This window comes from Dermochelys coriacea, chromosome 1 (genome assembly GCF_009764565.3).
Source record: "Dermochelys coriacea isolate rDerCor1 chromosome 1, rDerCor1.pri.v4, whole genome shotgun sequence".
Taxonomy (NCBI): domain Eukaryota; kingdom Metazoa; phylum Chordata; order Testudines; family Dermochelyidae; genus Dermochelys; species Dermochelys coriacea.
Window position 1 is genome coordinate 53715988 of NC_050068.2, and position 16741 is coordinate 53732728.

At 42.6% G+C, this 16741-nt stretch overlaps 1 protein-coding gene across 1 annotated transcript in view; it reads left to right on the top strand.

Moving 5' to 3' along the window:
- Window positions 1–16741, top strand: part of LOC119846277 (complement C4-like) — a 106598-nt gene that overhangs the window by 4252 nt on the left and 85605 nt on the right. Inside the window, exons 3-5 of the mRNA XM_043505084.1 lie at window positions 13304–13496; window positions 14991–15174; window positions 15913–15983. Coding sequence (XP_043361019.1) covers window positions 13304–13496; window positions 14991–15174; window positions 15913–15983 — 448 coding nt within the window. The remainder of the gene's footprint in view (window positions 1–13303; window positions 13497–14990; window positions 15175–15912; window positions 15984–16741) is intronic.

Below are 16741 nucleotides of genomic sequence, written 5' to 3' on the forward strand. Positions count from 1 at the left end.
GTGCATGTGCACAAACCCCTATTTAAATTCAGTAGTTAGTTTCTATTTTGGAGAAAGGATGTCTTTGTTAAGGATTCAACATGCCTCTCTTCATTTAAGATGCGAGATATTAATAATATACAGGTCCTGTAGATTCTCCAGGGGAGAGCTGATATTTCTTAATGCCAAAAATCAAGCAGAGATGAAACCTAATAGAAGAAACATTTGAGCTGTCTTATACATATGGAAGCTAAAAATGGCACAAATCCAGTTTTTAAAAAATCTTTTCAGATCACCTTTAGAGAGTGATCCATGAAAAGGTCTGAGTTGTGAGCTCATGTGTTTCAGGGGCATACTGACAGACTCCTAACTAAACAGCTGTTTGTCACATCTATAAAAACAAACATTATTCTATATCCAAATAAGCCTGCCCAGACAATGGTACTATGAACTCCCACCAAATAATGAAAATTGGAAAAAAGCAAACTTTTGACATGATCCCATCGTACATTTTGGGCTGTGCCAGCTGAGTGCACCATTTCTTCTTATAGGGGGTGGCAACTTGTTACTTTAAACACTGGCTGAATTGCATATCCATCTCATTTTAAATTGACAAAACTAATTAAGTTCTCCTTGAAGGGGCAGGGGACTGGGTATAGGGGTACTGATCATTATTTTTCTTCCTTCTCTGTGCTCTGGACAGAGTGCGAGGTGACCCATTAGTTCTGGTATCTTGCTCCAGTTACTGATGGAGATCACCCTATAACTGCATGATTGCTGATCTTCTGTAACAATGGTACATGGATCATTTGAGTCTTGACTTAGAAGTGCCCAGAGAGGAACACCAACCTCTTCCGAAAAATCTCAGTAGGTTTTGCATGTTCCACTTCTGTGTTTTCATTAGATCCCACATTAGCCTCTTCCTTGCTCATACAGAATGAGAGAGCTTTTCAGTTCTGCAGACTTTAGCTTGCCCAGGTTCTGCTGCCGAACCACAGTCCCAGGAGAACATGAGCCCAGCCTCTCTGGAGAACTTTCTTTGGCATGAATTGTTGCTATTTTCCTATAATACAAATTGGCTTCAAGATGGACGTGATAGCACTTACTGTTCAGTGTGCTTTGATTTAAGGATTCCGTAGGCCTTGAAGGAACTGATGTATTGGTGACCAGGGGCCAGTTAGTCTCAGCATTGCATAGTCAAAATGGGAATGACTGGGGAAGTGTGGACTCAGATTAATCTCAGTTCTTTGGGGGTCTCCTTGAGACATCTTTTGCCAGCTTTCAGCACAGCCTTTGTGTCCCTCAGGGTCAACTGTCTGTTCTCCAAAAGGCAGTGGAATAATTTCTTCATGCCCTCTCTTCCTCCTTGTTGACCGCTGGCCGGGGAATGTGGAATCTGGTTGAGGGAGTAGTGAAGATAGGAGAGGTCACAGTAAATTTCTGAGCTGAAGAAAACTAACTATATCTATTTATCTCCACTATAATCTGGAAATTCCAAAGTTGGTGGCTGCTACAAAACCTGCACTGCCATTCCGTAGCTTGCTTTAATCTGGAGCAGAGTTAAATGTTTTTCTCTGCCCACAACAAACATATATGACTGTTTTTAATTTTTTTGGTTCACAGGATATATATTCCACTCTCTCAATGTTAGTGAACCTTCTGTGAACCCTACCGTCCACAGTGTGCTGCAGTGACTGGTAACTTCAGAGAAGGGCTGAGTGACTGGTGGGGGACTGGAGTTGAATATGAGGCTTTCAGTGGGTTCCCTTATTTGATCTTATCCAGGGGTGAAAATATGTTGAGTGACTTACTGGTATGCTGGGGCCAGCTCTGGCCCCCAGAAGGGGCGGGGCTGAGGGCGGAAGATAAGTGCCCCCCCTACTTTTTCTCCTCCTCCTCCTCCTCCTCCTCCCCCATCGGGGTAGCAGCAGCAGCCCGGGGCTCCAGGGGCTATTTCAAGGGCCCGGGGCTCCCTTGCTTTTACTGCCCTGGTCCTTTAGTTAGCCTCCAGAGCCCTGGGGAAGCGGCGGGGCTCCAGTAGCTATTTAAAGGACCGGAGCAGCAGAGGCAGCTGGAGCCCCGGCCCTTTAAATAGCCCCTGGAGCCCCCGCTACCCCAGGGCTCCGGGGGCTATTTAAAGGGCCTGTGGCTCCCCTGCTTCTACTGCCCTGGTCCTTTAAATAGCACCCAGAGACCTGGAGTAGCGGCGGTGGGGCTCCGGCTGCTATTTAAAGTGCCGGGGCAGTAGAAGCAGGGGAGCCCCAGGCCCTTTAAATAGCTGCTGAAGCCCTGCCGCCGCTACCCCAGGGCTCCAGCAACGGGGCTCTAGAGGCCGTTTAAAGGGCCTGGGGCTCCAGCCACTGCTGGGAGCCCCAGACCCTTTAAATTGCCCCCTGGGGAAGCCGGGCTGCCCCAGTACGGTGCACCGGCTCTTGCCGGTATGCCATACTGGGGCATACCAGCTTATTTTCACCTCTGACCTTATCCCTTTAAATCAAAAATAGTTGTAAAGTGCAGGACCTCAGACAGTGCAACCACAGACTTCAGTTTTGTAAAATAATATGTGGAATTTGTGCTGGTGAACGCATCAGCTTGAGAGCTCTGGTAAATGAAGAGTCCTCCATCTTGTCCCCTTCCCTGCCTATTCTCTTAATGTCAGCTTCCCTGCACTCTGTCCCTGGGACTTCTTTCTGTGGTGGAAATGCCACTGTCATTTCAGAATTGGGGTAGGAAGAGCCCAATTCTGGACCTTCTCTTGCTTACAGGACAATAGGGGCTGCTGCTGCTCCAGATAAACATAGATGTTGGCAGGACCACCTGGCCAACACCTTCTTCTATCACCACTAATGCCCCTACTCTACTTGCGCTACATTGATGACATCTTCATCATCTGGACCCATGGAAAAGAAGCCCTTGAGGAATTCCACCATGATTTCAACAATTTCCATCCCACCATCAACCTCAGCCTGGAGCAGTCCACACAAGAGATCCACTTCCTGGACACTACAGTGCTAATAAGCGATGGTCACATAAACACCACCCTATATCGGAAACCTACTGACTGCTATTCCTACCCACATGCCTCTAGCTTTCATCCAGATCATACCACACGATCCATTGTCTACAGCCAAGCTCTATGATATAACCGCATTTGCTCCAACCCCTCAGACAGAGGCAAACATCTACAAGATCTCTATCATGCATTCCTACAACTACAATACCCACCTGCTGAAGTTAAGAAACAGACTGACAAAGCCAGAAGAGTACCCAGAAGTCACCTACTACAGGACAGGCCCAACAAAGAAAATAACAGAACGCCACTAGCCATCACCTTCGGCCCCCAACTAAAACTTCTCCAACGCATCATCAAGGATGCAACCTATCCTGAAGGACGACCCATCACTCTCATAGATCTTGGGAGACAGGCCAGTTCTTGCTTACAGACAGCCCCACAATCTGAAGCAAATACTCACCAGCAACCACACATCACACAACAGAACCACTAACCCAGGAACCTATCCTTGCAACAAAGCCCGTTGCCAACTCTGTCCACATATCTATTCAGGAAACACCATCATAGGGCCTAATCACATCAGCCACACTATCAGAGGCTCCTTCACCTGCGCATCTACCAATGTGATATATGCCATCATGTTCCAGGAACGCCCCTCTGCCATGTACATTGGTCAAACTGGACAGTCTCTACGTAAAAGAATAAATGGACACAAATCAGACGTCAAGAATTATAACATTCAAAAACCAGTCTGAGAACACTTCAATCTCTCCGGTCACTCGATTACAGACCTGAGAGTGGCTATCCTTCAACAAAAAAACTTCAAAAACAGACTCCAACGAGAGACTGCTGAATTGGAATTAATTTGCAAACTGGATACAATTAACTTAGGCTTGAATAGAGACTGGGAATGGATGAGTCATTACACAAAGTAAAACTATTTCCCCATGGTATTTCTCCCCCCCCACCCCACCCCTCACTGTTCCTCAGATGTTCTTGTTAACTGCTGGAATTAGCCTACCTGCTTGTCACCATGAAAGGTTTTCCTCCTTTCCCCCCCCCTGCTGCTGGTGATGGCTTATCTTAAGTGATCACTCTCCTTACAGTGTGTATGATAAACCCATTGTTTCATGTTCTGTGTGTGTGTGTGTGTGTGTGTGTATATAAATCTCCCCTCTGTATTTTCCACCAAATGCATCCGTTGAAGTGAGCTGTAGCTCGTGAAAGCTTATGCTCAAATAAATTTGTTAGTCTCGAAGGTCCCACAAGTACTCCTTTTCTTTTTGTGAATACAGACTAACACGGCTGCTACTCTGAAACCTATCACCACTCAGTGACTGTCTCAGCACCCATAACTACCTGACCCCTACATGTACAGAGCAGGTACATGTACAGACCTTCAAAGCGCTGCCAGTCAAAATCAGTACTCTTAATAGTCTTGATTCACACCACCGCTGGACGGTCCCTGTAATTTCAGCCCTGCCCTTATGCAAATTGGAGCAGGTGACAACTCTACTACCCACAAAGGTGCCAACTAGAACCAGTTATATTCTTTGTCACATGGAGATAGATGAATGGTGACCAGGGCTATCTGTCTTAGCTATGTATAGGGCCTCCATCACTGTAGTACCTGAGCGCAACACTATCTTTAATGGATTTTTCCCCTCCCAATTCCACCTGTGAGGCAGGGAAGGGCATTTTACAGATGGAGAACTGAGCCACAGAGAGTCTAAAGTCATACAGTAAGTCTGTGGTGGAGGAGGGAATTGAACCTGGGTTGCCTAAATCCCAGCTTGCCAGTCCATGCTTCCTCACCATGTAGGGGCCTAAGCAGCCATGAGCTATCAGTAACTTTCAGTCATGACTGAGGTGGACAGAATTTGACTTGGTGACTTTCGGGTGAAAGGCTCTGGCCCCAAACTTTCAAACCTGGGTGCCTATAACTGGTCTCTTAAACCTACTGACATCAGTGAGCCAGGCCACTTCTATTTAAATACCTAAAAGTGGATTTAGGAGCCTAACTGTAGGCAGCCAGGTTTAAAAGTGTTGCCTCTGTGTCCCATTACCTATTTCATGAGCCTTCTAGTCTAACTAAAACTTATGTTTGATGTTGAGAATTATTTTTCTTCTGTAGTCATCTACCAGCAATGCCCAGTTTCAACAAATATAAAGTGATTCCTCATTGGCATAAAGTCAATGGACCAATCCAATATGCTGCTTAGAAAAAAGGGTTTGCAGATCTCAGTCCAGGTACTGTCCCCTTTTTTTTTTTTTTTTTTTTTTTTTTTTTTTTTTTTTAAGAAAGTTGATTTGCATCCTATCTCGTGCTTAGCAGCTGCCTTATTGCTAAGAGAAACTGATCTGCAGGTATATGTAACACTTTATGTATGTAATAAGAACTAATCCAGTACAAAGAACTCTTAAGAGTGTTTTATAAAAGAAAAGCATGAGCAAGTCAAACTATCCTGCTTTAGCAGTCTTGCCATTACTAAAGGGCATGTAGGGGACCTCTACCCCTTCCCACAACCAAGTGTGTGGAACTATGGCTCTGTTCCCTGACACACTGGCTAGTAGAGAGAAGCTGTACCCTGGACAGGGTTGCAGTAACTTCCTTTACACCTCAGAGCAGGGAGAAGTGGGGAAGGAATTTCAGCTCTCGTAGCCTCAATTCTTTCCTGCAACTTTTCCTGCGGTAGTGTAACTACGTGCAGCCCGCCCATACCCCCTTTCCCGGGCTAGTGATTGGGTCACAATCTAACTGATAATTAGTAAGTAAATATATTACGAATCCAAAACAAAGCATGTTTCTGAAAACGAAAGGCCTTGAAAGTTAAAGCAAGTTCATTACAGGAGGACAGTGCTCCATCATTGTGACCATCTTTAGCCTTTTCAACAGAAATTCCATAGGGACTTCTGCTTCACTTGATGGCATAACAACATCTTATCTGTCCATTTCTGTTGTGCCAATCTCATACATTTTTATTTATTTATTCTTGGAAGGGTTCTATGCTTTGTATGTTAGTTTCTCAATTAAAAACTTTTCTAGTGCAAAAAGGAAGAACACAGATGGTTTTAAATGCCATTTGAAACACAAACCCCTTTAAAATCACTGGGACACACAGAGGTCCATGCTAGCTGGTCCTATTGAAGAATTGGGGCCTTTAATGTTTTCACTCTTTACTTTAGGACATTTGGCTCACCTCTTTGATTGTTTTACAAATTAAGGGAAAATCTGTTTCATTGTGTCTTGAAATGTAGGACTGAAAATTTTTAAATTAAATTATAAAAATGAAATGAAAATGGATTTTTGTGGTATTTCATATTTTGCCATAATAATGCCTATCTCTCTAGGGCCAGATACACTCCTCTACACCCCCACCCTGAGCTCTCACTGTGGCCTAATTCCTTGACTCAGGAGCCAGCAGGTTGGCAGAAGGCAGGCCCTGTCCAGAGCTCAAACTGGGGAAAGAACCAGAAGGAGGTGAGCAGCAGGAAACATGGCTGGGTGGGTAGAGGTCTCACTTCATGGAAGGGGAGCAGAAGGCATGTGTTTGTGGGGACAGGGGAGATGGGGAGCTGAAGAGAAGTTGAGTTGTGCTTGGCAGTCTAAGTAATGAAGAGTTTTTGTAAGGAAATTTCAACAGCGATTTTGTTCAGAAGCTGGTCTCGATGAGAAGCAGCATATACCCTTGCTGTGCTGCCCCTCTGCAAATGCCATTTCTTCACACTATCATCTACACCGTCTACAGTCTACTCAGCTGTGAGAGAACAGAAGAAGGGTGAACCTAGATTCCTATATGGAGGAGCTATATGGAGGGGCCTTCCCCTACTGCCGGCCTGTGTTTAACCTGGCACTGGCTTTCTATATATCATATAACTATAACCATAAATAGCAAAGTTTTGACAGTGTTCTGTATGCAAGTGCCCCATCTACTTGTATATAGAGACAATTAAAAGTTGTGGTAGCCTTGGGCTCCAGGCCTGTGCTTTGGGATTCTGCTAGAAAGTCTGGCAGCAGTTGGAACACTCCCCATTTCTGCTATATTTATTCATTAATCTCAGTTAGCTGCATTGCGAGAAACGGAATAGTTTTGTTCAGCTTTCTAAATATAGCTGACCCAGATTTCTGTTACTTACCCCTCAAATAACCCCACTGAATTTGGCGTTGTGTAAGGATTAAGGTGCTGTTCCACATGCATAAGACTCTTATTTTTTTTCTTCTGAAAGACACTGTTTAAACAAATATGGATTTCTCTCCCAACCCTTTCAGAGCCATGAATAGATACCTAATAAGCTGAGTTGTCCATGTAAACCCAGGATCTGTTCCCATATCAGATTTTTGAGCACCCAAAATTAAGATGTACAATTTTGGGCACTCAATGTAGTTACTTTTGAAAATGTCCCATAATGTTTGCAGCTGGCACTACATCAGCGAAGACTAGTAATGGGACAACCCAGCTCCCCTTCAAAAAGGAGCTCTTCCAGATAATCCAAAGGGAGCCTCTGGCAAAGCCAGGAGGACGTATGTCACAGTTGCAAATTGTGCGTCTATCATGCTGTGCCCCGGGTTCTATAAATGGATGGAAGTGTAGGAGGGTTGTGCCAGCTCCCAACTTTAGCAAGATGTCCTTTCCCGCTTGCCTTGTACAGAGGGACCTACTGCTTTTGCGGCACCATCAGTTAGTGTAACAGGAAGATTTTTCGTTTTAAATGATTTAGCTTCATGAATTGTAGTATAATGTAGTTGACGTTGTTGACCACTGTAGAGCGAATTTCATGGGTAGTGTGGGATGGAGGAGCTGGGTGAATTTGGAATGGGCCACTAGAAGAGGGAAGCAGGGGGTGGAGATTCTCAGACCCTCCCAACAGAGCTAATTTTGCAGAAATGGACGTGGGACAGCAGTGGTAGTTCTGATAGCAAGTATCATGGCCTCGCTTTGAATATAAATACAGCCTACATATTCTTAGACAACTGCCTTTTAATACCTGTTCCAAGCATATGTTAATAATTAAAGGATCAGACTTAAATGTTATATACCAAAGGGCAGTTTATCACTAGAAAATCTGGGCAGTTCTCATGGGCTCACTTCTTGTTTTTAGTTGTCAGTGAATCAGATGGGCAATTTTCCCTTTTCTTCTGTCAATAAAACCATGTTTACAAGTCAGCTTTCCGGGAAAGGGCTCCTAAGATTAGACCTGATGGTGGTTTTACCTAATGCTTCTGTATTGCCTTTAATAAAGAACTGGTAACAGCACAAACAGCTAGATGTTAATTACTTCTATGGATTCAAACGGCATCTGTGTGTCCAACCCTGCATGGTACTGATTGCGCCCAACTCCCATGGGTCTCAATAGGAGATGGGAGTGCTCGGCCTCTCAGGAGACATGCTCTCCACTTTGTAGGATGGGGTCCTGGAATTACAGTGATTGGTTCAATGCCATGGCCACAGGTGTCTCCGTCCCTTTCTGAGGCTGAGCTACAGGCAGAAACTTGTGTTACTGCTCCTAGTTAATGGACTTAGGGTTAGCGTCACAAAGGTACTTAGGTGTGATTATGCTGAGTGTCACAACACTTAACTTTTATGTGCCTGGAAAGTAGGGTGACCAGATAGCAAATGTGAAAAATCGGGATGGGGGAGGGGGCAGGAATAAGTGCCTATCTAAGAAAAAGTCCCAAATATCGGGACTGTCCCTATAAAATCGGGACTTCTGGTCACCCTACTGGAAAGTCACAGGACTTCACTTCACAAAGCCTGCATTACACAGCTGGACTCTCTATACAATGAATGGGGAGAGAGAGGCTCCTTCGAATACCATTCACAAAAGCCAGCATGCTTGGTGGTGTGGGTTAAACCCCGATGCTCTCACGGAGATAGGAGTCTAAATCCAGGCTCTAGGGAGACCCCTATCTCTGCTAGCAATCCGGAGCCGGGAGCCCATTTTGGAGTTAGTCGCCTAAGGCATTTTATTTATTTATTTAGTTGCAAGAAAGGGGGTGGTTGACCACAGTGCGACAGCTTGAAGAGTCATTTGGGTGAGAAAGGGAGAAAGCAAGCATGAGACTGACACTGTAGCCTAGGGTTAGGGCACTCACCTGGGCAGTGGGAGACAGAGTATCAAGTCCCCTTGGGCTGATGATTCCTTGTTTATTTATAGTGGAACGGCTTCCTCAGGAGAGACAAAGGGAGCCCTACATCAGAATATTCTGTAGCTCAGTGGGTAGAACGCACTCTAGTGAGGTGGCACAGCCCTGTTCAGATCTGTTCCCTCCCCCTCCCCTTAAGGCAGAGCTAGGGATTTTAACTGGTTGTTTCCTATATCCCATGTGGGTACCTAACCATTGGGCTAAAAGTCTTCTTCCTTCTCCTTGACTATTTTCTGTGAACTTGCTTGAGGGGCCCAAGCTGGTAGGTGGCCTACCAGATCAGGCCCTGCACACAACTTAGGTGGCTGAACAACCATCCTCCCTGGCTCATGAATCACTCTGTGGCTTAGGCAGGAGATTGGCGCCTGAACACCTAGTGGGAAGTAGCGGTGCACAGGTCCGCAGGCAGAAACATAAGTGCCTAGGGAACTTCTACTGCAAACACGAAGGTGCCAAGTGCTTTCAGGTGCCTAAAGCTGTCATATCGAGTTTTGGGAAGTGCAGTGGAGCCTAAAACTGGGATTTAGGTGTGTAAGTCTGGGATTTAAGTGCCTAAGTACCATAGGCACCAACTCTGTGGGTGCTCCAGGGCTGGAGCATCCACAGAAACAAAATAGTGGGTGCTCAGCACCCACTGGCCACAGCTGTTCAGTAGTGCCACTGCCGATCAGCTGTTTGGTGGTGCCCCCAATGAGCTAATCAGGGCATGACCAAACAGCTCTTTGGCCATGCTCCCAAACAGCTGTTTGGTGGCTTGGGGAGGAGTTTGGGGGAGAGCGGTGGGAAAGCGAGGGCCTCAGGGAGAGGGTGAAGCGGGGGGCTGGGAAAAGGCAGAGCAAGGGCGGGGCTTTGGGGAGGGGGCAGAATGGGGGCGATAGGAGGCGGGGTGAGGTCAGGGCCTCGGGGGAAGGGGTGGAGTGGGGGTGGAGCACTCCTGGGGAAAACTAGAAGTCGGTGTCTATGCTATGTACTTTTGTGACTCTAGCTCTTAGTCCTTCAGCTCAAGTGGTAAATATCTGCTTTGTAACTAGAGAGCACCGGTGCAATCCCTGCCAGTGATCCACACAAAAGAGGGCGGAGGCTGTTGCAATAAATTTTATAGAAAACCTTTAGAAACTATTCTTGGATCATCTTAAAGATGGATCACTAACATGAGTGCCCGACTCTTGAATAAGGACTTTTGTGTCTAAATAGTTGGAACAAATAAATGAATCAAAGTTTTATTTTTATTGTTACCTAGTGGGAAGCAGGTGACCCAGATTCTATGCTCGGCTCTAACGCTGACCTGCTGGATGATCTTGGATAAGTCACTTCACCGCTCTGCCTCAGTTTCCTCATCTGTAAAACAGGGACAATGGCCAAGGGACCTTGGTTCATCAAGTGCTTTGAGATCTAAGATGAAAAGCACTATATGCGAGGTTGGTATTATTTCTATCGCTCTCTCTCCCATTCTAAAGAGCTGAAGCAGAGGGCTAGCATTAGCATCACTACACTCACCTTTCATCCCTAGAAGCCTGGGTTCATATGTTCCTTAAACCAGACAATGAAAATGGACTTCTTATCTGTTTTGGGATAGGAACAACTGTCCAAATCTAGGAATAAGTAGCTTGTTTTGATTTTGCTTTAATTTTAAAATTAATTTGTTTTCATAAGAATATGTAAGAGGCCATTTCTCTGAATGCATCTTTTCATGACGCTGTCTCTGAACCACAGAATACATTAGCCCCTTGTAATACAAGCAAGAAGCTTAGAAGGCCATTGCTTAAAAGGGCTGTGTTTCTGGTTTCCTACAGATACAAACAAGCAATAAAAACCTAATTCCCTGTAGATAAATCTTATCTTGTACATACACTGAAAAAGGCCTTGACATGAAAATGAAAAGAGAAAAGAAGCAGGATGTGTCACCTAATTAAAATCAGAGAAGTGACTATTATCACATAAAGAAACTGTCCACTCCAACTCCAACCAGCGTGTAGAAAGTGAGGGGAAGGGGTGGAGCTGGGATCAGAGAACTGTGCTTATTGAGCTCTTTAGACACATTTTAATTTTAAACCATTCTTCAAGGTTATTCACATACCTTATTGCAGTTCAAGCTTTCCCAACTATTTACCCCTTTCAGGAGTCTAATTCTCTTGTGTACCCCAAGTTTTACCTCACTATAAAACAACTTGCTTACAACATCAGACATATGAATACAAAAGTGCCACAGCACACTATTACTGAAAAAATGTTTACTTTCTTCTTTTTACCATATAATTATAAAATAAATCAATAGGAATGTAAATATTATACTTACATTTCACTGTATAGTATATAAAGCAATATAAGCAAGTCATTGTCTGTATGAAACTTTAGTTTGTACTGACTTGGCTAGTGCTTTTTAATGTAACTCTATTGTAAAATTAGGCAAATATCTAGATGAGTTGATGTACCCCCTGGAAGACTTGGTTGATGTACCCCTGGTTGAAAACCACTGTCTTAGTGGCATGTCTGCTAATCTCACTAAGAGTCACTGTCCTGTCAAGGAAATTGAACTGTGCCCTTATAACAATTGACCAGATTTTGAAGAAAAGAGACTAAAACAAGATGAGAGAAAAGAGGATGTGGGCCTCCAGGACATCCGTAAAGTGTGACCAAGTCCAACTGAATGGATGTCTTTAATTTGTGCCTGCAGTAAACATTTGTTCACATCACAAACCCAGCACATAATCTAGTATGGTTCAATGCAACCCTCAGGCTTTGCTCAGGAAAAGTCCAGAGTGTGATAGTTTGAGTAGTGCAGGCCAGGACAGAGTTACATTGGAGGAGTTCCATTTTGAACTTTGCTGAGTGATACCCATGCTATACTTGGCTGTTTCTCATGTTTTCATAATCACCAAATTCAATCAGTATTTAAACACACTGGAAAGAAACTTTCTTACTAGAACAAAGTTACACTCAGATAGAAAAAAGCACCGTTTGTTTTATTCCCCACTCAGAATGAAGAATTGGCTTATTGCAATTGTTTTTGTCATGCCAGCTTTTCATGAAAGTGGTTTTAAGGATTGCATTTTCAGAACTTACACTATTAAAGTAGGCATCATATTATGAGAACTTCCCTCCACATTATTTTAAATGACTAACATTTGAAAATATTGCAGATGCAAAGAATTGTGGGCAACAGAGGCTGAATAATAACATGCAAAGTCTTGATTAGGTCTAGAATGCGCATCCCCGGGCTATGTTTTTACATCTCTGGAACCCTCAGTCAGTATTGATTGCTTAATATTGAGGGTTATTAATGAGTAACCCCAGGATAGAGACTGATAACTGACGTAGTCTGTGGTCAGCCTCGTTCTAACCACCACCATCTCAAAGGGAGGTTGTTAATGTTCTTCTGATAGATCTTTTTTGCAGCAAGGAAAAGTTATGTTGCAGAGGTTTTTGATGGAAAGGCTGGTATTTGTGCTGGGCATTTGTGCATTCTTGTGCAATGCAGAACAAGCGCCATCGTAAGTATATTTCTTATTAATTTTCTGCTTAATGACAAATGCCATGGGACAGAAAGCGTAGCTGGCTGACACTCAACTCCCTATCTCCTTCTCATGAAACCCAGATTCTATATTCTTGTATTGCTAGTATTTTAAGGAGATAGTTCATCTTCATCCAGATGCCTATCTATAACTCAACATATATAAGATGGAAGTGATTCCTGTTGACATATGGAAGCATTTGGCAGAATGAATAGTATAGGGCAGGTATTGGTACCATCAGTTGAAGATACATGTTTTCAAGTATAAAATATGCATATTTATATAGTGTTATTAATGCACTGCCTGGTATTACTTCCAGATATGTAGGTGGGAGCCTGTCTAATCTTGCTCTCTATTAAACTGGGCATTGGTAGTCATTATTAGTCTACAAGGTCCACCCTTTCCCCCTTTGCATGTGAGATGAATTTGGGGTAGGGCTGGTTGTGGTGATTCAGGGTGGCTGAGAATTGTGAGGAAGAGGTTGATTGATTTCTATTGTATTTATGTCATTGCTGGGTTGGTTTGATCTGGGGGAATTGAGACCTGTTTATTTAAGTGTCTTTTGAAAAGTTTGCACTGGATGGGTGCTTTTTTAGTGTCTGTTTTAAAAAAATCCGCATAAGTCAGTAAATAGTCTATTCTATCTGATTTTAGATTTCTTATTACTGCACCAAATCTGGTACATGTGGGGGAACTTGAGACAATAACCGTTCAAGTACATGGAGCACAGAGCTCTGTCAAAGTTACAGCATATTTCAAGGATGAGATAAAAAATGAGCTACTATCTGACATCACTGCCTTTACCCTCAATAAAGAGAACAACTATCAGGAAATGAAAAAAATTATGGTGAGTCAACAATCATGCTATTAACCAAAAGCTGTCATTTAAAAAGCTGTCTGCAGACATATCATCATGAGCTGGGACTTTGTGAGATCACTAATTAGACGTGGTCAAAGCTTGGACAAGAAAACTTAAGCTCTGTTTGGAGTGGTATTGCCGGTTCAGATGGTGGCACTCTGTTTTCTGAGTCTATACTACTAAAGAAGTGCCCCAGCATGGTTTCAGTGTGCTCTTTGTGATGATAGGTGCTAACTTCTATGCGGTAGGTAGACCCAAGTTCCTGATCACTTTTCATTAATAAAGATTTAGTGACTTTTTCATGAGAATGGAAAATGGAATATTGGCCTTGGTGCCTTGGCAAAGTTCACTTCACAGTTCACATAGATAAAGTGGTCTTCTTCAATTTTATTATTGAGGGCTTGTCTAGACTTAAAACACTATGCAGCATAGCTGCACCACTGCAGTTGCACTGCTGTAGTGCTTTAATATAGACACCACTTATGCCAATGGGAGAGATTCTTCCATCAGCATAGGTAATCCACCTCCCAAAGGATGGTAGCTAAATTGACAGAAGAATTCTTCCATTGATCTAGTACTGTCTACATGGGGACTTAGGTTGTTTTAACTCCATCACTCAGGGGTGTGGATCTTGCAGACCCCTGAGCAACATGGTTATACTGACCTAATTTTCTAGTGTAGACCAGGCCTAAGACTATGGTAGCATTCCGAGTGTGATAGACACTTTCCATACCTAGGGGAAAGCACATCCTAGCCCTTAGAATGTATCGTCTTCTAATCTAAAAATGTATGCTATTGCTGTGAGCTGTTAAGAAGCTGCTACATTGCACCCCAAAGCCTGCTTACTGTTAATGGCTGTTGAAATGAGTCCTTAAAGTTCAGGAGAGTTGAGATCTGGGGTTTTGTGTTGGCTCATTGTGGAGACAGGGATAAGCTGCAAAATTCAGAATTGGTCTGAATATCCCTAAAGTTCAGATCTGCAGCTTTGGTTTGAGCTCCTTTCTAGACAGGACATTTGGTAGCCCTTATTAATATGCATCAGATAAGACTCTAATTACATGCTCAAACGCCGAATAAATAAGGGAATATGGGGTAATATTACAGCTACCAAATGGCATGGTCACAAGAATGTAATATGTATATAGGATAAAAAGTAATTAGGTTTTAATTATATTTAAGTTGAAAGAAGGTGTTTTACTTTTCCATTGTTCATGGCAGAAAATTAGGGAGTGAATTGCATTTCTAATGCCAAAGAAATAATAGTCCCAAAATAGAAATAAATTTGAGTACCATCTGTATAAAAATGTTATGAGCCATACAAATGGTATCAACTCTTCAGCTATTCCATGGATATTTCAATCAGATAAACTTCTTAGGCCAGATTCTTAGCTGCTCTAAGTTGGCATAGCTCCTTGGAATTCAGTAGAGCTACACTGAATAACACCAGGTGAGGATCTAATACTGTTCTTCCATTATATTCAGGTCAAGCCTGATTTGATGCCTGAAGATATGTTCAAGAAAAGACGAAAACCGTATGTTCTGCTAGTCACTGAAAGCAAGGAGCTTTTTAAGGAACATGCTCAGCACACTCGCATCCTCCTGTCTTCCAAGAAGGGCTACATTTTTATTCAGACAGATAAACCTATATACACACCTAACTCAAAAGGTTAAAAAAATAGTACCACCTTTCAGAGGTTAAAAAAGCTGTATATCATGTAGTTGCTCTTAGGGAAAAAATTAATCGCAAATTCTTCACTTTATGGCAAAAACCTCACTACTCCCCTTACTCCTTTGTGTGTCCAGCAGCTGCAGCAGACTCTAGGCACTTGTACTTCTGTAGACGCTAGCCTGCTGCATTGTGACTTAGCTCTGTGTAATGGCACAAAAGGGTAAAGAAATTTTTTGGTTCCCTCTCCTAGCCCTTAGACATTCGCCCAGGGCCCAAGTAAAATATAGAACTTCCTCTTCAAGCACACAGCAATGACTTTCATCAGAAAAATATTAAAATGCGGGGAACACCCTCACAGAGCTTTGTGACACACAATATGTCCCCTTTTAGTGATTGTGAAGTGACAAAATATGAGATTGGATTAAGCGATAAAACAGGGAGCTCATACACATTTGAGCTGCAATGGTTAAGTGCCTGTAATGATACTGTAGTGGGATCAGACTTACTCTATCTTTATAAGAGATATTCTTAAAGAAGCAAACACATTTGTTCATATTTATCTTGCTTCATACAGTATAACCTAAAAAAAACAGTGGTAGTTTTTTATTATGTTTCTGCTTATTTGATTTACCTTCCTGAATTGATTGACTCAGTTAACAACATGAAACTAGAACTAGAATGTGTATTTTAGAAAGGTAAAATGAAACCCTCAGCTCTACCATTTTTGTTATATAGTCAAGTACAGGATCTTCACCTTGGACAATACAATGAAACCTGCAAATGAGAAGATTCAAGTCATTGTACTAGTGAGTATTTAAACTGTGGTAGGTAGTTTTCCAGGAAGTTCAAGAGTGAGATTGGTTCCAATGATGGCTTTTGAGGATGCAGCTGCACATTTGTTCACAGTTGTGAGAATCTGGTTAAAAAAATTTCTAGGGCAGAGGTGGCTTCTGAGACCTCCATCAAGAGTTCCAGTTAACAGATGTGGTTTTGTGGTGTGGGCATTTGTCCATTAAGAACTGAATAGAAACCATCAATTTATTTCATGTGGCCTTTGGACAGCTATCCAATGGTGACAACTTTCAGTCATTATTAGGGCATCGATTAATTTCAGTTAACTCACGCAATTAACTAAAAAAAATTAATCATGATTAATTGCAGTTTTAATCACACTGTTAGACAATAGAATACCAATTGACATTTATTAAATATTTTGGATGTTTTTCTATATTTTCATATATATTGTATTCTGTGTTGTAATTTAAATCAAAGTGTATATTATTTTTGATTATAAATATTTGCACTGTAAAAATGATAAACAAAAGAAATAGTACTTTTCAATTCACCTCAGACAAGTACTGTAGTGCAATCTCATTGATGTGAAAGTGCAATTTACATATGTAGATTTTTTGTTACATAACTGCACTCAAAAACAAAACAATATAAAACTTCAGAGCCTACAAGTCCGCTCAGTCCTACTTCTTGTTCAGCCAGTCGCTAAGACAAACAAGTTTGTTTACATATACAGGAGATAATGCTGCCCTCTTCTTATTTACAGTGTCAC